The sequence below is a fragment of the Falco biarmicus genome, chromosome 5 (assembly GCF_023638135.1).
Source record: "Falco biarmicus isolate bFalBia1 chromosome 5, bFalBia1.pri, whole genome shotgun sequence".
Classification (NCBI taxonomy): Eukaryota; Metazoa; Chordata; class Aves; order Falconiformes; family Falconidae; genus Falco; species Falco biarmicus.
Window position 1 is genome coordinate 88,405,590 of NC_079292.1, and position 23,954 is coordinate 88,429,543.

Below are 23,954 nucleotides of genomic sequence, written 5' to 3' on the forward strand. Positions count from 1 at the left end.
GCCTTGGACGGGACACCATCTGTTAGACTGGCTTCTGCTGGAAACTCATCTGTGTTCTGGCAAGAGTTTGTTGAAGTGCATGTGTCTGGGTAATTTTAGGTGTTTTTTTTTAGTTCAGATGAATCAGCAGATTCCAGTCCAAAAGCTGTGGAAGTTGAAAAAACTTCTGGCAGTCTACAGACCAGATTTCCTGAATGTTTTAAATCAAGCTCTCATCTACACCAGCCTCTAAAGAGATGTCCAATTCTAAAGTGTGAAGCATCTTCTCATAGATATATCTCTGTCTCGGCACTCAAATGTAGAGTTAATACTTGTGCTAGAACAAGTTTCCTTCTGATATTCTTTGGTGGAAGGTAATAAACCCGATAGGTACTGACATTTAAAATAACATCCATGGCACCCACTGCGGTGGGCAACCTCCACGACACAGCTGAGGTTGAAGGCTGTCAGCAAACTCAAGCATTTCAGTAGTGACTTTCACTTACAATTAAACTGGCCTGAACCTTTGCTTTTATCGATAAAACAGTCACTCTGGAGCTCTATCAAGTCGTGTAGCTGGCACTGCTTTTGGCTAGGTGTCTGTACGGCAGCAATGCCTCACTAGGTACAATCTACAGGCTACAACTCCAGCACACCAGGGGCTGCACAAACCCAGCACACTACCCTGTATCTTGGGAATTCCGGCTCTAGATCAATAGAAATGTGCAGGTAACATAAGGGGCAAGGCAGTGGCAAGGAATGGATACTGGAGCAGAATACTGACAGGGCCATCATGAGAATAAAATGCAAAGATGCTATTAATGTCACATCAAGGTCACACAATCAAAAAATGAAAAATGCAAACATCAAGATCCCTACTACAACTTTCTGAAAATGGCAATGCAGTCATCTCATTTACCGTAAGGCCTATAGCTGAAAATACATTTACAGGAGTATTTTAAACTAGGTGTTGAAAAATACCAAGGAATGAGAACATGATGCATATGCAGCAGGGCTGAATTACGACTGCTGTTGGATCAGTAGGTTTCTGGGTTTAATAATCACTCTCAGAATATCCAGGGGATTTTAAAGAAGCAGGGAAAATGAAACACAGGGAGAAAAATGCAAAATTTTTGGCAAAACATCAGGTTGCCCTAACTAATAACAACCTTCTGCTAGCAGCTGTTGATACAAACTAAGCAGCATGTACTTCCCAGTCCCCTTATGCCCTGGGAGCATGAATGCTCAGACACTGGAATTTCCCATGCTCTGTCTATGAGGATCCGCACTTCTGTTACCTTCCTGACAGTTTCCCCCATCAAACTTCTTGAAAATCCCCGGAAAGTCAGTGAGGACCTTCCTGGTGACTGCCTTAGATACTGAATCTGGGCTGAACATGCCATGTTTCAGATTGCAAAACCGACACATGAGCAAAGTTAGGCAATTTTAGAAAACATTTTCCCACATCACTAACAGCAGCAAAAGATCTCCCCAACCAAAGGACAGAAAATAAAACTCACCTTTGTCTAGAGAAGTAGAGACCTTGCAAGCCTGGGAAACTGGACCTTCAAGGGCAATGTGTCAGGCTATTACAAATGAGAAAAACAAGGCTGTAGTACCAGGGTTCACTACCAAACTGGCTGATGCAATGACGCACAGGTCCTGGTCGCACGGTCACTGCTTACTGTCAGTCATATCAAGGATGAGGATTAACAGCCAAATTCATTGTAGCCACAGAATTGGGGGTGGGGTGGGTGGGGAGCAGGCAGTAATAAGTCCTTTTTTTATATATGAATAAAGTTTTATTGAATTTTAGACAATTAGAAAGAACAAAGAAAGAGGAGCAAACAGTCTCATGGAGGGTAGGAACCAGAAGAGCTTTCCCAGTAGAGGAGGGGGCTGGCTGAGGGCAGTGCTCCTGTAAATGTCACACAGGGGTTGTTACAAAAGCAGAGAGAATGTGTCTGGGCTTTTCTTGGATTGTTTCTTTTGTTCCTCCCACATTAGGGTTTCTAAAGCCACCCTTCTTCCCCCATCAATCCACAGGCAGGAAGGGGACTGCTCCAGGGAAACGCGTGTACACACAGACGGAGCAACCACCCCCCTGCACCACCCCCAGGGTTTGCACCCATTCTGGATGGAGTCAGGTAGAGGGGGAAGGATGGAAGGTTGGACTTTTTCTCTCCTTTTCTTTTCCTTTTTGTTTTAAGCAAAGAAGGCACAAAATCTCAGCCAAGCTTCAAACCTAGTGCTGCGTGGGAGCCCCAATCTCCCCAAAAGCCAGCGTGTTCATGTGGGAACCCAGCCCTCACCTCTCCACCCTCTTCCTCAGAGTCTGTGCTTGCATCTGAAAGGTAGCGCTCAGGCAGGAGGCCCTGCCCAAGGTCTGTGCACTGCTAGGGAAAGTAAAGCCGTGCCGGAACAAGGGAAGTGGGGGTGAGGAAGAGTCTGTTGGCTTAAACAGACCCTTTTTCCCATGTGAGAGCCATGGAAAGTCACCTGTGACTCTCCGCATTGCTTTTCCAAGAGCAGACCTGGGAGGGCTCTGGTGCTTTTGGAGGTGACCGCTGCCTTTACATGTGCAAGGGTTGCTGTTATGCAGGAGAGCTGAGACACCCACCCAGGTACAGCCCCTTTGAGCCACTGCTCCCTAGGAGGGTAAATCCCAGCCCTCCGTTCAGCCCTCCAAATGGCACCAGGTTCCTTCAGCAGCTTCAACTCTTGGCTTTGATTAAGGCTATGTAGTTGCAATAGAAAAAGGATAGGTGCCGGCCACAACCACCCCCCTGGCTGCAAGGAGATGGCAGAGCCACTGGAAGATGCCACCAGTACCCAACCCTGGGACACTGAGGGAAGTAGGGGAGGCAGAGAGATAGCACGTGGGCTTCCACAGGGTCACCCCCTCCATCAAGCTGCTACTTCCACTCTTTCTAAGGAAAGGGATTTGAAAATGAATCCTGCCAGCCCCAGCATCTGGGAATTCTGTGCGCATGGGAGAGCAGGAACGAAAACTGTGATACCTCTGTGTGAGGGCCCCAAGCACAACACGGGCCCTGCCACACCGGCCAGCCCTGGATAGCCCGATAAGGAAAACCCACCATGCAAACACCAAAGCTGTGAGGGTTTGACCCCACTTGCCCCAAATCAGAGCAGCCCAGGGGCAGCAGGTACCTCTGGATGTGCCTGCTGCTCTGCCACACCACCCTGCTCCTCTCTGCCTCTTGAATAACCCCAGCAACAGCCTCCACCACCCCCCTCCCAAAAATAAAAAAAAAAAAAAAAGAAGTGAGCCCTACAGCAGCAGCGACGCACCCTCCCCCCTTCACTCAGGGAAGGATGCTCAGACAGCTGCGTCCTCCACAGCCATGAGCAGGGCTCTGGTGGCACCCCAAGCTGGTGCAGGAAAAACACCCAGTCTGAGGAGGTCCTGTGTGTGTCTGCATCTGTGTGTGTGTCCGTGTCGGAGTGGGGGAAGAACTGCAAAAAATAAAGACAAAAGCTCCCCAGCCTGCATCCTTGCCCAGCCATCCCCTTGGCCAGGCTGGTGGCTGTGCCTTCATCTCACCCCTCCAGCCTGGCCCATGCCCCCTCACGCCCTCCCTCATCTGGCTGCAGGGCCAGGGCTGTGGGGAGGGGGCTGGGGCCGCCACGTTGAGGCATACCCTGCCTCAGCACACCTCCCTGCTCAGCCCCCCCTGCCCCGAGACAGGCTGTCATCCTCTTGGAAATAAAACAGCAACAACAACAGAAAAAAATAATATATATATATATCTCCCCAAACCTCCCTGAAAGACCCAAATGGATGGAATCAATCCCCAGCAAAACCAACGGGAAATAAAAGCAGAAGTCCCCCCCCGAGGTCAGGGCTGGGTGCACATCTTGGCCGGGGCTCAGCGGCCGGGGAGCACGTCCTGACCTCCCTGCTCCTCCAGCCTTGGCACATCTGTGGCGTCCACCGACGCGAGAAGCTCCGACAGCCAAGGGGGATGCGGCACGGCCGGGGCTGTCCCACCGGCCGGCAGCGGCCTGGGGAGGGGAGGGCAGGGGGGAGAGGCAAGTGTGTCCCCCCCCGTCACCTCACTGCCATTCAGGAAGGAATAGGGTCTCTTTGTCCCACCGGGTGGGAGAGGCCCCTTGCTTGGCTCTCAGCCGCCGCGTGGCCCTACACAAGGGAGCCAGCTCGGCTCTGGGCGGGCACCATGACGGGGACAGCCCCGATCCGCTCCAGCGTGGCCTGGCTGACGGCGTAGGAGCGGGTGTGCGGCAGCCGTGGCTTCCTGCTGACCGAGCCGTTGCTCCGGATCACCTCCTGAGGGGACGGCGCCGTGTTGGCCGTCACCACCAGCGTCTTAGTGGGAGCTGGGGATGGGTGGCCACCATTGGCATAGACGGGACGGGTGCTTGTGCTCCCTGAGCGGGAGAAGGGGGGCTGGTGGGCATCATTGCTGTTGCTGAAGCGGGTGAAGGAGTCCGTGGCATGGTTGGCTTTGGGGTCGTTCCAGTAGCGGCTGTTGTAGGTGTTGGAGGAGGTGAGGGTGTCGTTCTCTGATGAGGATGCATCGGCATGGAATGTCTTTGCGGTGGAGGAGCATTTGGGCGGCAGGTCGTCCTCCCTGGGAAGGAGAGCATGTGAAGGCACACAGAGGATGCTGCCCGCAACACACCACCACCACCACCATCACCACCAGCCCCTGTGGGGGTCAACACCATTAACTCAAGATGAAGGACAGCACCAACATGAACCAGCGTTGCTCATGGGCTCATTTGCTCATCCCTTTTGCAAGACCCACCTCTGTGCACATTAATTGCTCCATGTGCCTACCACTGAGGCCGGGACTCAATGCTGATGTGTCTAGGGAGGTAAAACCAGTGGCTGTGACAGCCACTGTACTTTGCAGGCAGTCAGTATGACTGTACAACCAACGAAGCTGATCCTCAGGGGAGCTGCAGGAAGCTACCAGAGGGAAAGACTGTGGCTGTAACACCAGAGAAGGTGACAGCTGTACCTCAACAGCTTTTCAGCTATCACTGTCTGGTATTGTGGGTCAGGATTCCCACCACATCACTCTCATATGGAGCTAGCAACATGAGGTCAAAGCTCTCAATAAAGGCAATACTGAAAGTAAAATCTGGTTTTACCCTTCTTCATTGCTCCCTCCATTTTCTGGATATATATGGACATCTTCCCTGGCCCAGTAGAACACACGCGGCATTAGCAAGAATGAGATTTCTGATTGCCTTCCTGCCAGCTGCTGCTTTGGCTGGGCAATCAGAGGTCCCTTGACACCAGCTTTCCGTGATCCTTACCTTATCTCATTGGGAATTTCCTCCTCTTCTTCTTCTTTGTGTTTATTTTTCCAGTAAAACAGTGCCATGGCCACCAATACAATGCAAACAACGAGCACAACAGCACCTGTGGCCACCGCTCCTGCAATCAGGCCGATACTCCGGGGGTGGGCTGTGGGGAGGATTGAACAGAGAACGGAGAAGAAATCAGGGCTGGGCTGTGGTTGTCCGTGAGCATTTGAAGCTACCGTGGCTTGGGAGTGGGGAAAGGCAACGTCCCCATTCCAAGGCACAAGGATCTTCCGATAGAGAGGCACATGGTGGCTCACAGCACACGCAGTTACGCACTTTAATGTCACAAGACAGAAGCAGGTGGCCAAGCCTCCCTTAGCAAAATACTTACGTGCAATGACTTGCAGGTCCAGAAGGCAAGTGCTGGTTCCAATGGCATTTGAAGCCACGCATTGGTAAAGACCTGAGGACACAGTGCTGATATTTCGGAGAGTGACAGTGCCCTGGACTTGGTCTAGTCAGAAAGAAAAGAAGGATTTAAATCCCTCCCCCCCCCTTGAGGAAAATCATGCAAAGGCAAAGTCAGCAAATAGAGAATTTTGGTGTGAGACTCTTACGAGAGAAATAAATTAGGAAATAACCTTGAGATGGAAGCACTGTGCACGTGCGTGTACACACACACACACACACAAGATTAGATCTTAAGGAGCTTACACTAGACGGTTCTTTTTCTTCTTCTAGATTAGTTTCTGCAAATGAAAGCTTGGGACTCTCAGCATCGTGTGAGAAAAGGGAGGAAAGAAGAGACGTGCAATTACCTATACCCAGATCTACTTGTTAAATTCAGTCCTGCCCTGCAGAACCCCTGCTCTCCCATCCCACCTCCTGCTCTGTCAATTTTCCTCATTCCTGAACTATGTAAGACTGAAATGCTTGCATATTCTTAAAATACAGCAGGATAAAGGGCAAAAGTATAGCTATCATTACTTGGTCAGGACACCTAGGCTAAGAAATCTTATGGATGGGCCTTGGGGCTGGGCAATACCCAGGCTGATCAGAGCCTTGCTTTTACACACGTCTGAAAGGCAGCTCTGGCAGTAACTTACAGGAGAATAGTGACCTCAGTGTGAGAAGCTGGAAGTATTTCTCCAGGGTGATTCTGCCTCCCTTCTCCCCATTTCCAGTCTATGAGCCTTTCATTTGGTTTAAAATGTGGGTCAATTGGCAGCTGAAATGTCCAGCCAGATGCCACCATCTGGCCACCATGTTCTCTCTCTCCCATTCAACCAGACCCTTGTTCCTCAATGGGGAATAGGTTCCCGTACCAAAAAAACCTGAACATTTAAGTGGCCACTGGAGGGTGCCTAGTCCACCATGGGCTCTAGGAATCTTCGTTCCAATAAAGTGATCCCGCAAGTGACGGCAGACACTCAATGAGCCGTGCCACTTCTGGCAGCTCAGACAAAGGAAAGCCCAGGCTGTCACCTGGGAAATAAATAAGAGGATAATCAACATAACGAGCACCTTGTGTGGCAGTCGGGGGCAACTTGGGAACATTGTCCAGTTTCTCCCAGAGGTATGTTGGTCGGGGGATTCCTTCTTCCGAGCTGCAGGTCAGTGTGATATCGCTGCCCACGTCCAGGGACCCCTGGATTCTGCAAAGTGGGGCAGAAGGAGGAACTGCGAGAGAAGAGGGGAAGGTGACAGCAGATCAGGAAATATGACCAAACAGTGGAGTGCAGGCTCTTTCTGGACACGCACTGCTGGGGAAAGCAAGGACACCGGCATGAGCTGACAAGGGGACAAGAGGGAAGCAGCAGACAAGAAACCATCAAGGTTTGGGGGGTGACAATTCACAAAGATTCCTGGCCCACCAGACCATCAAGGTTACAGACTACTGCTGACTTTCACAGGACCCAGTTCTCTTAGATCCCTCCCTGGAGAAAAAGAAGGTGAACATTTCTGTCTTTGAGACAGCAAGGGTGGTGAGAGCTAGCAGAGCTGCAGACAGAATTTGCTGTGGTTGCATTTTGCTTTTGTATCCCTATAATGGCACACACTGGCATATCTGACATCCTAGGGAGCATCCAAGACTAATTGCTTTCATGAAAAGGAAGCAAAAAACTAAACTGATTTTCTTCTCCTGTTGCTATGCACAAAACTCTTTATGGTCCTCCCAGCTCTTCAGGATGCCCTCGTTCTTTATTCATGCTTCTTTGCAACTCCACATCACAATGCTGCCACAGAAGCTTTATCTCCACTATATTTTAAAACTCCATTATATGCTACCTGCATGTGAAAGCTATGTGCCCTACGAACTCCCACAATACCCACAAGGCAGCCCATCCCTCACCACGCGATGTTCATGGGCTCCAATGCACACACTACATATTGCTTTGCTGTGATGCACTGTCATGCACAGAGGAGCCCCTAGTCCCTGTTCCTCCCCTCTCCCCCATAATACCAATAAACACACCCAAGACAGTAAGTCCAATGACTCCAATATTCCTGACGCCTCGGTCGGGAAGATTGTTGACCAGGCACTGGTATGTGCCAGTATCCGATAGCTGAGTGTTGTTGATGAAGATGGAGGCACTGGTGGTTGGCATTGTCACAGCAAACCCCACTCGCCCATAGAACTGGGGTGCACCACCAAAGATCTGACCCCCTTGGTAGAGAATAACCTGGAAAAGAAAGGAAGGCTCAAATAACGCTCTGCAGGAGCTGAGCAAGGAGGAAGAACAGCAAGCAAAACATGGGCTTCCAAAGCCGAAAGGATCAGTTCCTAAAGCATCACTAAATAACCAGACCTCAGTATACAGTTGTCCCAGGCAGACCCATCCCAGCAAAGGTGTTTAAAAGAGGAACACGCTTTGTAGCCTGTTTTATTTTAATAAAAATATCCACAAAGATAACAGACCAGATAGATACCCAAGTCTTCTGGCCCAGCTGGATTGGAAATACCACCCTGCTTCATATAATAGTTATTACCCATCTGGGCAGGATCAGTGTAAAAAAGCAGAGACTGTAAGGGCCAGTGAGAACTTTGCTGGAGAGCATCTGCCTGGTAGCCAGTATCAGTCTGAGTCTCAGCCAGTAAGATCCTGCTATGATTTGATGTTGCACTGCATGACAGGCAATGCAGCCCTTGGACCTGCACAACCTCCACCAGTCAGATGGCTTATATAGCCACCCGTACTTAGACCAAGTCCCTAAGGAGCAAGTAGTCTTCAGTGCAGGTTCTCACAACTGAAGACCAAACGTGATGGGGACACCAAATGTGATGGTATGTGGGCAAAAACCAGCCCAGCACATCTCTGGTTCCCACCACGACAGACTCTCATTTGCTGATGTTCGTAAGAACGGACTTGCATAAGCAACAGACAGTGAAAAAGTAAGGGAAATGAAAGGGGAGATGAGTCTATGACAGACCACGTGTTATGGCCCCGTTTACATGGATTTCACAGGTTTATGTCTGCAGATGCTCCCAGGACCTCCAAATCCCATATCCAGTGCACCAAAACCTGGATTACACCTCTTGTGCTCTTTTGAACACACAAACCAGCAGAGGTCCAGGGCAGCAACACAGTATCACATACACCTGCCCCAACTGCACATCCAGCCAAGGTAGCCAAGGACACAATGTGCATCAGTTAACAAAGCATTGAAGAAATCAGATTCATGTAAGATCCAGAGGGATGTTCAGCGATGAAGGGACAATGAAGTTCTGGGACAACCAGAGACTCATTTTAAAGCGTCTACATCCAGATCAATGTGAAAAGGAGGAGGAAAAGGAAAGCCCCAAAGAAATAGATGCTCCAGTAAGAGAGGACTTACCTGTTGAGGCTGGTTGGCGTTAGAAAGAGGAATGACCATCCAGATGACATTAAGGTTAGTGAGAGCAGCGTTAGTGGTGAAGGTGCAGGGCAGTACTGCTGTCTGGCCTCGGGCAACCTGGATACTCCCTGAACTGACTGACACCTCCAGAGGACACACCAGACCTGGAAAGAGAAGGACACCCAGTTCAAGCATTTCAGGAGAAGGACACTCAGTTCAAGCACTGCAGGTGGCCCCATACACTTGCAGGTCATGACAGCAACATCCTGTTGTTACACAACTGTACCTTACCAATTACTTTAGGCTAAAAAAGAATTGTATTCCTCCCTCAACAGATCAGGCTGCTCTCATGCAGACTTTTTGCACGGGCAGATGCAGATTGGTGGCCCTTTTTGAGTGAGAGCACTCGAGTTGCAGAGCTTTTGAAAACAACAGGTTTTGGTTCGGTGTCAGGGAAAGAGCTTTAAGAGCAGCCAAGCTGTGTCTAAGGGATAATGAAATGTGTTTCCAAACCCATCAGTCTCAATGATACCCAGCTTCCCTGAAACAGAAAAGGAAACCGTATTCTGAAAGTCTTCACCAAGGGGTAAGAAGAGAGGAACACAGTTCCCCCTCCACTTCTATGACTCATAAAGTCCAGCATGAGCAGAAACATTTTAGTGCTACTTTTAATTTAAAGGATTACAAATCTAAATCTTTTCTAGTCCAGGTATTACTATCTAGCTGGTAAAAAATGAGTACTGGTAATGGAGGATCTCATAAAATCTCATTTATTTTCCAGCATCTTCACCACTCGCCTCTTTGCATTCCGCACAGGCTGGACAGGGCTCAAAGCCTGAGAAGCCCCAGCTTCCCAGTGCAGCAGCTCTGCAGTTTTTAGACTCAAGTCACACAGGGAAATAGCTCCATTCCTACTGCCAAAATCTTGTCAAATGAAACTAACTAAGGAGTCACCACCACCAATTTGAGTAGCACTAAAATTCTTTAGACCATTTTCCCCCACAAAATCAAAATGTGGACTACAAAAAATATCTATATGACAACTCACTATCTTCTTTGTTCAAAAGCATGTGGAAGGCTCCCGGAGGAGAAGGCAAGGCGTTTTCAAGCTCCAAGGCAGTATCAGAATGTTGCTAGCTCCCACGTGTAATCTGTGGACCACCCCATTCTCTTGCTGACTCCAGGAAGGGCTGCCAGCAAAGTTTCTGTTTTCTGCCAAGAGACGCTGGTTTGCTAAAGGTGAAATGCTTCATGTGAGAACAGCTTTCTATCTGAACTATAAAAAAACTGAACAGGCTAATTTCTGAGAAAAAGGTGAGTGGTCTCCCACACGCTTGTCTGCTGGGATCCTTCCCAGTCTACCTAATGGAGAGATGGGGCACTGAGCCTGGAAGTGCTGAGCTTCAGGTACTACAGATACAAAGTTTTTAGCACTTGAAGAGCCCGTGATGATGTCCTGTGTTTGGACTGACTGCTCTGGAGCTGCAACACCCCAGCACCTTGCAAATCCTCAGCAACCTCCCCCAGACTTCCATTCCCTCCTCCATATCTCCCACCTCCAAAGCCCCAGGGAGTTCAGGGAGGCTCAGAAGTGCTTCAGAACAGAGCCAGACAAATGCCATTTTAATCTCTCCAAGCGAAATTAATTAGTTTCTTACTTTGCAGGAAAAAAATCCAAGTCTGACTTCCCTCACAGCTTGGAGCATATTTTAAAATATTGAACATTTTAGAAATTCCCAGGGAAAGAGTTCATCTCTGGTGGTAACATCTCAGAGAATTAGGTGCCTGGATGAGGAACAGCTGGTGAAAGCTCAATCCATCAATCTCCTATGCAAGGCTGTCAACAGCAAGTGGAAGTAAATAATTTGAAGAACCAGTAATGAGCATCACCTTTATTACAAGGCATCTGCCTTCCAGTTGCATCTGTGGTCAACAGACTGGGAATGCTTTTGGACTCCTCACTTCCTTATGGCTGGCCAGGCCGTGGCAAGAGCCCCAAACCCAGAAGTGATCTGCGTCAACTTTGGAGATGGCTCTTACTGAACACAACCCCGACAAGGGGTTGTCTCTTCTGCAGGTCTGAATTTGAAGGCTGCTTTGCCATGAGTACTCATCCCGTCTTGCATCGTCCATGTGCTAAACAGTGTGCAGGGAGTCCCAATAATTTGGACAATTATTGGATTAACTTCCCTCTCCAACAAAGTGCAGAAAGCTCTTCTGCCATGTTCAGCGTAATGAGATGCTTTCCATGAGAGGAAAACCAACTACCATCTGATCTGGAAGAGCTACGTGTGTTCTTCAGCCCCATCCCTTATCTCCACCAACTTTCCCCTCCAAGAAAAACCCACATATTCAAATTCTTCTCATTCAGAAGAAGTAATGTTTAAGTGTGAGTATTCAGTAATAGCAAATTTACTGGAAAAGTTAAGAGTTTACAGTTTGCACTGCCGGGTTAGTTACATCAATCACTCAGTCATCAAGATGATGTGATTTCATAACACCCTCTTGCTACTCCTAATATTTACTATTAGTTGATTATAAACATCCTGCAGAATAATTAGAACTCTAAAATAGAACATGCATACATTCTTCACTGTAAAAATAATTTTCAATACATTTGAAAATTTCCCAATCTACTTATGAACAATTTATCAAAGGAAATAAAACACATGATAATTCCTTTGCCAGTACCCCCCTCTCACCCTGCAGCACCCCACAGTCCCTGGAATCTCCTCCCCCTTTCAAGGCACCACAGCATCCCTTTTAATGGGAATGCCATGCAGTGGTGTCTGGTGGGTCTGGGGCGGGGTGGGGGGGAAGAGCTGGGGTCTCCATCTATTTCTCTTGCCAAGGGGAGTTGCTTTGAACCTGGCATGCAAGATGAGCACCTTCCCCACACCACGCTGTCCTGTCTCTGTCCAGTTAAAGCACCAGGCAAGCCAGCTCCTCAGATTTGCCTTTGCCTCATGTGTCCCAGGGCCTGTCAGCTGCTCTTTGGCCTGGGATGCGTACAAGGCAGGTGGCACTTAAAGACAAGGACTCATTTTGTGAAGTGGCACCTGCAGGGCTACAGCTGAGGAAAACACACACAACTGCTTCTGACAAGTAAGCTTAAACAAGGCGACAGGAGAGTCAGGAGACCAAATGCAGGCAAAGTCGCCTTCCACCAGCATAAACAGGGAGATAGGCTGGTATGTTAACACAGCACTGGGGGAGCATTACCACAACATGCCTCCTCTCCCAAGGAGACAGCTGAAAGAGCAAAGATCTAATCCTCTCCAGAAGCTACAGCGTCTTTCTTTGTCTCTCAGACTACTAGAAAATGTAACACACTTGCACATGTATGCAAGTATCTATGTGACTGCATCCTTCCATAGCAACACTTATAACCCAAAACACAGGTGGATGCACACAAAGACACATACACTTATAAATCTGTATACCCAGGAAGACAGTTAGTAAGAAAACTCAACCAAACGATACATGTTTAAACATTTCAAAATTAGGAGTTGCAAAAATGTGGCTTTGCATTAATGCAAAAGGAAGGAGACACCGGAGAGAGGGAGGAAGAGATTTCAAATTTAGCATATCTATTGGGATAAGGATTTTTCAATGCAGCCTAAGGAATGAGGACTTGAATTCCCTTGGGCAGATATAAATGCAAATATAGATATATGCACACACATACAGCCCAGCCTACTAAGTCAAATTACACATAAGAGGTCAGAAAAATCAAGCAAAAGATGTTGTAACGGGTCTTCTTTTGCAAAGGTACACAATCCAGATCTTTTCTAAGCATTCAAAGAAGTTTAATGACTTGTGAGAGACAACAAGAATCGATCGCCACCAATTCGTCTCTTAGAATTGGATTACAAGGGCCATTACACCCTCTCTTGTATGTGCAGTCTTCTCCTTACTTAGTAATTAAGCATCCCTGTAAGCAGCATGCCTGGAGGAAGAGCGGGGTACACCACTGTCAGCAGAAAGAGGAACGGGCCCTTCCTGTACGTAGGACACTTTGATCTTAGCTTGATTCAGCAAACAGCTTTCTCCTTTGATCCCCATGCAGCAAGCTCCCATCGCTAATTAGAACGGATGCTCCGTTTTTTTGTCCCCTGTCAGGGACCTAGCCAGCAGAACAACATTTTTGGCTACAGAGGCTCTTTTAGAGTTTCCTCGTACTTTCAGGACCAAGTAATTATTCTGGCAACAGATCACGGTGATTTCACTTTTGACGGCTCACTGCTGCTTTTCCAAGTAGCACACCCAGCTCCCCCCTGCTGGCTCCATGAGAGTCCACGTAGACAGCTCATACAGCACCGGTCCCACAACCAGCATTTTCATCCCTGCTGGGTGTAAGGAGGAGGCAGATGCTGCCACATGTTTGCTAGGTGCCTTACAAAGCTTGCAAGACTGGGAGGCTTCAGAACATACCAGATGCAGCAAAGCTGAAAGACATGGGCACATCTTAACACTTTGACTCATACAAAGTTGACTGAAAATGCTCCCAGCTCCCGCTCATCACCACACCTCTCTGCCAGAGATCACCAAATTACCTTGGCTGACAGCCCCACGAGTGAAATGAGGACATCCACCACCATCACTTCACATCAACAGGCCAGATGATAACATGAACAGCTGATGCACAGTCACCAGTCCATACGACCATGATGACAGATGGTCACAGACCACAGGGGCCTCAGAGGCTGTGCTTTCAGGAAGCACTGTGGTCACGCTGTTGACGTTGTACTAAGGACATGTCCTCCTCTACTGCTGGATCATCCCCAGCACCTGGTTGTCAAAGGCACCCATGCTCAGCCAGATATCCGGGTATCCCTGGCTGGGTGGCAGTACAGTGCCCAGGGAGGGTCTTCCCCCACGGTATGTAGCTTAGGAGCACTGCTCTCCCAGGACCACAGGAAAATAGATGTTTCTTTACAGGGTCATTCCTACCATGGAAGTCAAGCTCCTGCCCTGCCTTGCCTTCTGGAGGACACTCTCTACTTTGCAAGTACCCCCAAGAACTGTTGGCAAGTCAGAAGTACTTGGCACCTGCTAGCAGGAACCTTCTGATACCAGCACAGGAGGCTGAGCTAGCATGACTTTGCGTACACAGATGCCAGGGTACAGGTTCACTCTGCAGTGCTGGCAAGCCAGGGAAGCAAATGGCCAAGGGAGAAAGGAGGGAGGGAGGTGTGAAAAGCATGAAAAGACACTCAGCTGCGTGCATTCTGCATCTCCAGACCTCAAGGGAAAATATGCAGAAATATGTGTGGCTAGGGGAAAAAAGGAGAACAAAGCTTCAAGCTGTATCAGCTTGCATCCAAAACCTAGGGAACGGCTCCCCCCGTCTCGGCGCAATTAGCAATCCTGTTGCCACGTGCTGGGGAAGATGCCTTTGGCAGTATGACATTTTGGGTCCCTCGTTAGAGAGGCAAAGATGAGGTAATTCAAAAGTTTTAAGAACAGGGTAGGAACACAATGTTCGATCTGACAACTGCAGGCAACGGAGGGAGAAACTGCAGAGCAGTATTTTTCCTGAGGTGAAAGGAAAACACAAGTCTCTGAGCTTTTGGCCTGCCTCACATCTCTGAGTCTGGGACCAAAGCTGCCTTCTGTGCTAAAGAAATGTCTCCCACTCCAAATGAGCTGAGGTACATTGCCAACTCAACACACCGAGCAGCATCAAAACCTACAGCCCGGGAAGAAGCGACTCACAGCTGGAGGAGGCAGCAACAGATGCAGGGAGTACTTCTGCCACAGGACCTGCTAGTGAAGCCATCATTCAAAAGCCCCTGAAGGAGCGTGACTTGCAGCTGCAAGCGCTGATAATGTTGAAGTTACCCAGCATGATATGACATCCAAACAGGCTGCTCAACAAGCTGCCTGAATACTGGTCTTGCCCATTCTCCCCAGGGACTGAGTATCCTCCTGTCATTCTACATGTGCTACTCTTGCTAGTTCAGACTCTATCCAACCAGAAGCAGGATTTACCCAGCTTACTATCTGGAGGAAGCTTGCAGTGGACTCCACCCTGCTCGTGGAACCAGCACCACCAAGCTCTCCAATGGAGCACAGATCTGACTTAATGCCCAGCTAGGCTGAATTATTTCCAGTTCACTAAGGAAATTCTTCCATGGAAAAACTTCCAGCCTCCAAAGTCACTCTGCAGGGCAGGCTTCTGGGATAGCTGCAACGCTGTCATAATAGACTGTACCCTGGAGGCAATGTGCCCTAGCACAAACTTTCCTGGGGAGGATGCTTGGTAGAGACCTCCTTGGAACAATTATACTGGGAGCTGGGATCAGTGGTGAGATGAGGGGAGGGCTCAAGCACACCATAGCCCTTTTGCAAGCTCATAGCAAGGAGAAGGCAAACGCTGGTCCAGGGGCATCCATAGGGTGACTGCCTCCGTGCCCTGGTTTGCGGGCACATGTTATACAGGTGCTACAGGAGCCTTCCCAGAGAGCCTGTGGGGCATACTGAGGACACCCAAAAATTGTTACGCTTCTGTCAGAACAGAGAGACAGAGACTTTCTAGCGTAGCTCCTCCTCAAGACACAGTAACGCTGCCTAAGCCGCTCCCAACTGAACTTTGTCTAATTTAGTCTTTAAAGCCCCAGACAATGTCTGGACTGTGCAGCACAGCTTAGCAGCCCGGCCTAATGCTCAGCAGCCCCTGCTTCCCCCTCGTTCCCAGAGCTCTCACCAGTGGTGCCTCTGGGCTCTCTGCAACCCAGCCATGCAAGTCACACTTGCCAACCCTGTCCCTTCCTCTCGCCCTGTCCAGCTCTTTCTGCCCTATCCCCATCACAATGACGGGCAAGTACATAGCTCAGAGCTAAAAAGAGAAGTTGCAACTGGACAGAGTTTGGACATTTTGTTCTCTGAGACAGCTGCATCAAACTTTGAATATCTCAGACACCAGACTGAGAATTTATTGGGAGTAAACACATTCCCTTTATTTGAACAGGGACAACATGGCAAAATAAGGCTCATGCTGGCTCTTTCTGGCTCACAGATCCAGGAATGAGATAGTAACCTGACAGTGTACAAGGCAAAAAAATTCCCAACTCTTTCCTTCTTATCTTTGCTGGCTCTGCAGGACAGACTGGAACAAACAGCAGGAAAACTATCACATCTAGCATGGTTTTAGAGCAAGATCTCCGTAATGCAGGTGTTAAACCTACACTGACCCTAACTTTTCCTCTGAGGTGTATACAGTGCTACTCCCTGTTAAATGCATGTTGAAAGCCAAGTTAACTTCTAAGCATGCTTACCCCTGAAGAAATCATCAGGTGCAACTGGTGGTATCTAGTCATCCCTCCAGCACGGCGCTTCCCAATTAAATAGATCCATTTCACCACAGTATAAGCAATCTCAGGATTGCTGCCCACCCTATAAGGTATGCGGGCTAGCAGACACTAATCCAGGGAGAAAACACAATATCAGGGTCTTGAACTTGAGCTCTGTAGCGTTTCTTGCCAGAGCTGCATCAGCTGATCAGGGACATTGTCTACCTGTAAATTTGTGCTTGATAACACCAACCCTCCTCCCTTACCATTTATAACCTCATCTGGACTAGACAGAAAGCTGACAGTGAAACTTCTCGCCATCCCACTCTGCTCTGGCTTCAGCTCTTGGTCTGGTGAGTAGTGGTCACTACTACCCCTGCCATCCTCCCTTTTAGCAATAGGTCTTTCTCTGCGGGCCGACTGGGAGAAGGATTTCAAACAACCCTCTGATTGTGATGACATGGAGCATATCTCCCTGCCCCTGACCTCCTCAGCCTGCAGCTGTATGCGGAGGAGAAGTGGACCTTAAAACCAAAAAAAGGCAGGAAAGCTTTCAGCTATACGTACTTCAAGAGTGGTGTCAGTTGCTTCCCATGTCCTTGTCAGAGGAGCTGAACTAGCTCTTGCAGGGGTAGAAAAGTGGGTTCTCCTAACACGCTGAGGAATGTGATTCCTTCCCCGCTTCTGGCACAGACTCCCTGGGTGTCTGACTTGCTGAGTAAATCAGTCAGTTCCAGTTCCAGGCATCCTCAGAGGGTCCCTATTAGTGCGAGATCCTCATTTGCTCAGGTTTAGACCTCCAGGGTTTGATTTGCTGAACTGCGGAGCGTTCAAACCTGCTAAAGAAATGAAGAGGGGCTGTGCCCTCCATGTAGCAGGGTTCACATGTTAAGCTCCCTTGTGTCACCTTAGTGGTGCTCTTCCAACAGCTCTTAATGCTTGAGCTTAATTAATCCGTCTTGAAATGCAAGAGATTTTTGAACTGTGAGAAGAGCACAGTGTTAGAGCAGCTTGGGTTAGTACAAAGTGGGAACAAGAACCCAAATCTGGTTTACAGATGCCCTGGTGATAGCAGGGTCGGGGGCACAATGACCCAAACGGTCTGTTCCAGTTCTGGACTCCCATTGTGCTCCCAGTACTTGTTTCTATTCTGTGTCTCTATCCTGCCTGGCTGGAGCTGCCAGGAGAGCCGCCGCCTTCGCAGCTCCTGCTGGCTAGGACGGCTACTTTGCATCTCTGCTGCCTCAGATGCAGTATGCGTGTGAGTTACGAGACAAAAAAACAACTGCATTGTACTATAGCAAGATTACAAAAATAGGAAAGGCCATTGATAGGAACAAAAATAGCATCTACAATGACATTAGCTAGGGTAAAACTAATCAATCGCTGTTCTCTGGGGCATGCGTTAATCCCCTCACCATGGTATAGTGTTGCACAATTAGGTACATTATGGAAAGTTTAATGCTTCCCTCCGATGCATGCAGCACTGGCTGGAAACAGCGACTGCTGCGACCCGAGCTGGCAGTCCTTGAATTCACAGCATTCACAGAGGACTCAAGGAGCAGCTGCACTACTGAGATGGAGGAAATTTTTGCTTTAGCAGATGAGCAAGACCAGAGGGGACCCAGAGGGGATCAGGAACTCATGCAAGTGCTCACTCATTTCTCCCCTGAGCTGGAAGAGGGGAGGGTTGGGTAAGCCTCATTCAGCCCACTCTTTGGGACTATGTGGTGTGAACTTTGCCCATTCCTGGCTGTGCCCAGCATCAGAGTCATCAATGACTCATCCCCCCAGGACTCAAGTGGGAAAATCAGGAGCATTCCATCTGTCCACAGAAGATGGCTGAAGGCCACAATCAGGCAGCATACTCAAGGTATAAACAGGGTGGTGTGTCCTTGCTAGAGAGTGCCAGTCATTTCTTTTCCTCCTAAGATCCTCCAGAGATGCCTGAAGCACCATTTTCCAAATCACAGGCAGAGGTGCACGCAAGGAGGAAAGTTAAAAGTTTAGCTGGGGACAGAAAGTTATCTACCTGTTCTTTGTCTTCTACAAAGCTGAGACTGAAAAACAGAGTCCCTCCTCCTTCACCCCTAGTCCTGTGGTAGATCAGCTCTGTGGAATCATGCTGCAGTGACTTAAGATGTTGTCACCCTCTGCCGTTTGCCTTGTCACTCATCACAAGGTTATTGTCCCAAACCCAGCAAAAACAGAAAGGAAGCTGTGCCTCCACCTCACAGCCAGGCATTAATTAGCATAACCTGCTGAAGAAGGTGTCAGGACAAGTTAACTTGCTTTGCTGTGAGAGGAGAAAGCTGCATTGCAGGTGTGCTGTCCTGTTCTGCTCACTGCTACAGTGGAGGCATCATCCAACAGTACTGAATGTCAGGGGGTGGGGGGGTGGGGGGGGTGGGAGTATGTGGAACATTTCAAACGAGCAGGGTCAGTTACTTTAGCTGAAGTGACTTGGGAATGAAAGCTTATCAGATGTTCATGCAGGCACATTTAAGGTGGGAAGCTCAGCTTGAGTTTGCAAAGAGCCTGCAACACCAGCTAATAGCTGCAGACTTGCCACTCATCTAGCTCAGATGCCAACATAAACCTCCCACAACCCTCCTCTGAATTATTTCACTGCTTATCACAGCACATCAGAAAGGAAAAAGTACCATTTACAGCAAACATGCATCTACGTTTCCTGAAAGAGAGAAAAGGCACAGAGTTGACTGAGGGCAGTGAAGGCATACATTGGCTTCATTTTCCTGAAGCAGGTTGTAAAACCTCACAGGAGCCAAGTCTTAATATTTGGGAAGCACCACCATGGCCAGTCACACTCTCTGAAAGCATCTTCGAGCATCCCCATGGATATCCGTAACTGCACCTGAGGCGAGCTGCTTCCACCGCATGCAAAGTACAGGATGAGGCTGCATGGGATGAGATGAGACCTGCATGTAACTTGCTTACCCCAGAGCAGGAGTCCAATTAGAGCTCTTCCCAGAATCTAAAAGCAAAAATAAGCTCAAGTCCCCGTCCCCGCCCCCGGCAGCCCGCCCCATCCATCCCATTTCTTTGCTAATATTCTCCCAGCACAGCCCAGTCAGCAGATATGTGTCACACTGTGGATGAGTGCCAAGTGCTGGCAACAGCATGTGACATTGCTGACACCGCAAAGCTGCCCCCTTTGGGAGAAGGTATCCACCCATGCCTCTGCAAAAGAAATGTAACTGCTCCCAAGACTGGGCAACAGAGAGTCAGGCTGAGGAAGCTGGAATTAAAACAGGCTGGCAAAGATACTACTAAGACACACACTCCTATTTTCTGTTTGCTGAGCCATAAAAAATACATTAACAGCCCAGCAGCTTTGTAAATGATTTATACTCAAAAGAATAATTTTTTTCCTTCTCTCCTGGTTAAAAAAAAAAAAATAAAATGTGCAACATAGTGATAAACTGCTTAATAAGGGAAAACAACTCAAAATTTAAATATGTTCAATGGTATATTGAGTGGGAAGGACAAAGCCCATAAGGAACATGGGTGGGCAGGCTGGAATACACAGCTTGTGTGCGGTGGGAGAGGCAGGAGCACTGGGGCGCAGCTGCATGGGGAAAGAGGTGGGGATGATGGAAGGACAACCGGCCTGTCAGCAACTTTTAACACTTTTAAAACAGAATGCACGGAGAGAGATGCGTTCTGGATGTCCCTCCACCCCCTGCCCCCATTACAGGAAAATGCCATTAAAACACAGACCGCAAACTTGTACCTGAGTGGCTTTCTCACCTACCCTGACACAACTGTCTTTAGGGCTAACTCCGGTGCAAATAGTCCCAACGTACAGTCCAACTAGATTTCAACTACTTTTGCCCAAAGCACCAAGAGTTATGTCCATCTTCCCCAAAAAGAGGAAGAGGAGAGGCTGATGGACAGAAAAGGGACAGTGCTTGCCCTATTATGCACAGGCTGGGTGAAGATGCAAGGACACGCTGCTGCGTGGCTCCCTCCCTGCAGACATCACCGACATCTTCTGGGAGCCCTCCAGAAACCTTGGGTGGCCACCTGAAACCCAGGCCTTGCTGCTGCTGCTTCTTCCAGGAAAGACGAGGCAGCAAGACAGCAGGAACATTGCCCACCCGCCCAGATGTTGATGGGCTCCACCACAAACAGGAGTACGCCCGTGCCTGCCGGGGTGCACGTATGGCACACAGCCACCGGGCCACAGCAGGGCTAGGGTCAGCAACAAGGACTCCAAGGAGCTGAGACCTCCTATGTGAGAAAGCTTCCCTGCAAGGTGGGGAGCGAAGGCATAGATCAGGCTGCAGGAGGGCTGAGGGTAGCACGAGGAAGGAGAGGGTGGGCGAGAGTAACGTGGGGCTGCGTTTGCAGCCTGGGAGCTGAGATTTGGGTTAAGGAAGTGCAGAGGACCATGAAGAGTGGAGCCTGGGGGTAGGAAATAACTCCCCAAGAAATGGCCCCACGTCTCCAAGCCAAATGCAGAGGAGCTCCCCCAGTGCTTCTGGGGTACCTACCTTACCTGCCTTCCCCCATTACCAGGATATTCCAGCACCATCATCACCCCATGGTTGGTTATGATGGCCTGTGGGGTGTTACGATGGGCTGCTCCCTCAACAAAGGGGTGTCTAAGATAAAACAAAATAAAATTAAGTAATTTAAAATAAAAGCAACCCTGAGGAGACAGAAACTAGCCATTTCTGAGAAGAAAAGTTTTAATTTCTAGACTGATGCCATTCTCCTTGAAGTCAGGAAGGGCTGACACCAGGAAGAGTATCAGATTCTTAAAGGATCTGCTCCAGCAACCCACAACTTTTGGCTGACGCAACGTCAACAAGTTGGCTATCTGCTTTCCACCCCAGTTTGTCCTGTGTATGAAATGCTCTCATCCTATGGAGTACACAAGCTTTGCAAGGGAAAGGATAGTTGGCAGATGTTCTTTGGTGTTCACCGTACCTTTGAGCTCCCCTAAAACTTCTCCTGCTCCGTGACTCAGCTGTGAGCCCTACTTCACCCACATTGCCGCCTGCGTGGCCAGGGGAGCACCCACATGGAGCTGGGGTCCCTCGGCCAGACACTGATGCCCAGGTTGGTTTGATATGTCCTACCAATTCCACTAATGGCAGTTAAATCACTGGAAATACACCCAATGTTTAAAAATAAAGCACGTGTCCAAGTACCTTGCCAAATTATGGCTTAAAGGTCGAATGACATTTGCACCCATTTTGGTAGCCACTTTCTTGTGGCCCTGTGGTACGAGAGAGAGCCTTTAAGAGAGAACATGCACAATCACAGCGAAACTTCCTCGTCTTGCACATGATGTTCAAAACAAGCCTGATAAAAGCAGTCAAAGTCTCCGAAAGCAGTCAGATCAAAACTAGCTTTCATGGGGATGTTCAAAGATGTTAGACTTCTGTATCTTGAACTGTGTTAATCCCAAACTACTTTGGATGTAAAATTATTAAACTTATTAAAAACAAACAAACAGAAAAGAAACAAAAAAGGCAGGCTCTTTTTCATTTAAACTGAAGAGAAAGGAAAACTCATATTTGTCTTCTTGATCTGGCAAATGTCAGGTCAGTAATTGAATGTTTCTGATTATGAGTTGAGCTGCCTGGAAGAGGTTGTAAAAGGACAATTTTCCACTGGGAGAAAAAGAGTTTTCATTAAAATCAAAATAGGTTGTAAGAATATCAACTTTGATGACATTTTCAGTGAGTGAAGACAAAATAAATTGCTTCGACTTTCCCATTTAATTATGGTAATATTGGCACATTTCAGTTCAATAAGGTAAAAACACTTTATTTCAATCCATTTAAACTTTGGTCATATATTTAGATATTACATAAATTCTGACTTTGCATAATTCTATTCAGTAACAGCGCAGTGTTATACACACACTTAATACACCACGGCCTTTCAACATCAACAGTATGTTTTCCCAAGGGAAATTTCTCTTGATTTTTGCTCCATCCACTAAAAAATCTGGACTCTCACTGTGATGTGAGACAGAACAGAGAGGACACATTGGGACTCCCTGGAATAGATGACTGCTTCGTTACCAGCTTTAGCTACAAACCACCCCAGCCCAGTCTTCTCATGGGAACACCCGGAATTCAGGAGATGCAGGGTATTTCCAGGTGAAGTTCGGTCCTGATGTTGCTCAGGCAGCCAGTGTCAGGCACAGCCTTCCACACCAGCCACAGGAACACATCGCTCTAAGTGCTTTGCAGTCCTTTCCCTGAAGGAGACTCACTCCCTGCTCCCCATCCCAAAGGAATGCTGCCTTCCCCACCTCCCTGCCCCGAAACCCAAAGCTTTGGTGCGAGTGTTGCTGGCTATAAATCGATTCCCCATTCTCTACCTATTTGGGCTAATCATTCCCAACGTTCCATGGTGGAAGCAGGACCAAGAAATAAAATGTGCCCAGGCAGATTAATGCAAAAGTGCCACACTGCGTGCCCTTTTGAGATGTGGGTATGTGCCAGCACAGGGCACAAAGGGGAACAGGTCCTAATGCTGGGAGGTCCTCCCTGCTCACAGAGCAGCCAGGGCTGAGGCATCTGCAGCTCTAAGCATCCCAGCTAAGATCATCAAACCTGGTTTTTTTACAAATGCTGAGCATCCTCACCTCCAGCAGGCGCCAGCCAGCCCTCGGGTACTCTTAACTGGGTATCCAGCATCATGCTGAAAAACTCAGGTGCAGAAAGCTCTACCGGTAGCTCTAAAACATGCTAGCACGAGAGTCTCCATTTTGCAGTGAGGAAAACCAAGATGGAGAGAGGGTATAACTCACCTAAGCACCATGCAGCAGGTCAACGGCGAGTCAAGAACAGGACTTTGGCACCTGATTCATGGGCCTTGCTCTGCCTATTAATCACACTCTCCATCACTGTGCCGAGTATGAGTATTGATTTCAAATTAACACACACATTTCTTATCAAGGAGAAAAAAAAATAACCAAGAAGGTTCACTGTGTTCAGCTCTGTTGGAGGCCAACATGATGGCAAGAGCAAATGCTTTCTGCAAGACACCCTGCCCCAAAGCACTCCAGGCTGGGAGGGACGCAGCACCACCCTCAAGGGAGTGTCAGATGCTCACAAAACGCTCCAAACCACTTAAGGAGCTTTTAAAAAAAAACATGGAGGTCATCATAACATGCTTGAAATGCAGCAAAGAGGCTTTGTGAATGCAGATGCTGCTGTTACTGTACATGGACAACGTGTGTCCCTCCTTACCATCATCTTTTGTGATGCCGAGTCCTGAGAGTCAACCCTGGGTGACCAAGCCTCACAGTGCTGTCCAGTTTCATACTTGCCCTCTCTTCTTCCCTCCCCCTGATGCCCTAAATTCCCTTTTACAAGAGCTGCTAACTTTCGCAAGCATAAAGCTGCTACAGGCTTCCCTTGTCTTTTAGAGTTAGAGTCTCAGGAAAATGCGATGCAAATTTTCTCCCTGTAACAGATGCAAGAAGCTGCTTCTGCCCAAGCAGCGAAGTACGCAGCCACTCTGAACTAAGCCAGACTTTGTGTCTGCACAACTGGC

The 23,954-nt window shown here is 48.5% G+C and overlaps 1 protein-coding gene and 1 long non-coding RNA gene across 4 annotated transcripts in view; both read right to left on the reverse strand.

Annotated features, from left to right (window-relative positions):
• The window catches only part of LOC130150400 (uncharacterized), an 87,775-nt gene extending 86,173 nt beyond the window's left edge, over positions 1-1,602 (reverse strand). For both annotated transcript variants that reach the window (XR_008822222.1, XR_008822223.1), the window contains exon 1: positions 1,500-1,602. This is a non-coding gene — a long non-coding RNA (uncharacterized LOC130150400). The remainder of the gene's footprint in view (positions 1-1,499) is intronic.
• Positions 1,603-3,729: 2,127 nt separating this feature from the next.
• IGSF11 (immunoglobulin superfamily member 11) overlaps positions 3,730-23,954 on the reverse strand; it is a 107,533-nt gene continuing 87,308 nt past the window's right edge. For both annotated transcript variants that reach the window (XM_056341898.1, XM_056341899.1), the window contains 6 exons: positions 9,115-9,278; positions 7,754-7,961; positions 6,802-6,957; positions 5,669-5,791; positions 5,287-5,437; positions 3,730-4,592 (listed from right to left, as the gene is read on the reverse strand). In XM_056341898.1, the coding sequence (XP_056197873.1) occupies positions 4,142-4,592; positions 5,287-5,437; positions 5,669-5,791; positions 6,802-6,957; positions 7,754-7,961; positions 9,115-9,278 (1,253 nt within the window). In that variant the 3' untranslated portion in view covers positions 3,730-4,141. The remainder of the gene's footprint in view (positions 4,593-5,286; positions 5,438-5,668; positions 5,792-6,801; positions 6,958-7,753; positions 7,962-9,114; positions 9,279-23,954) is intronic.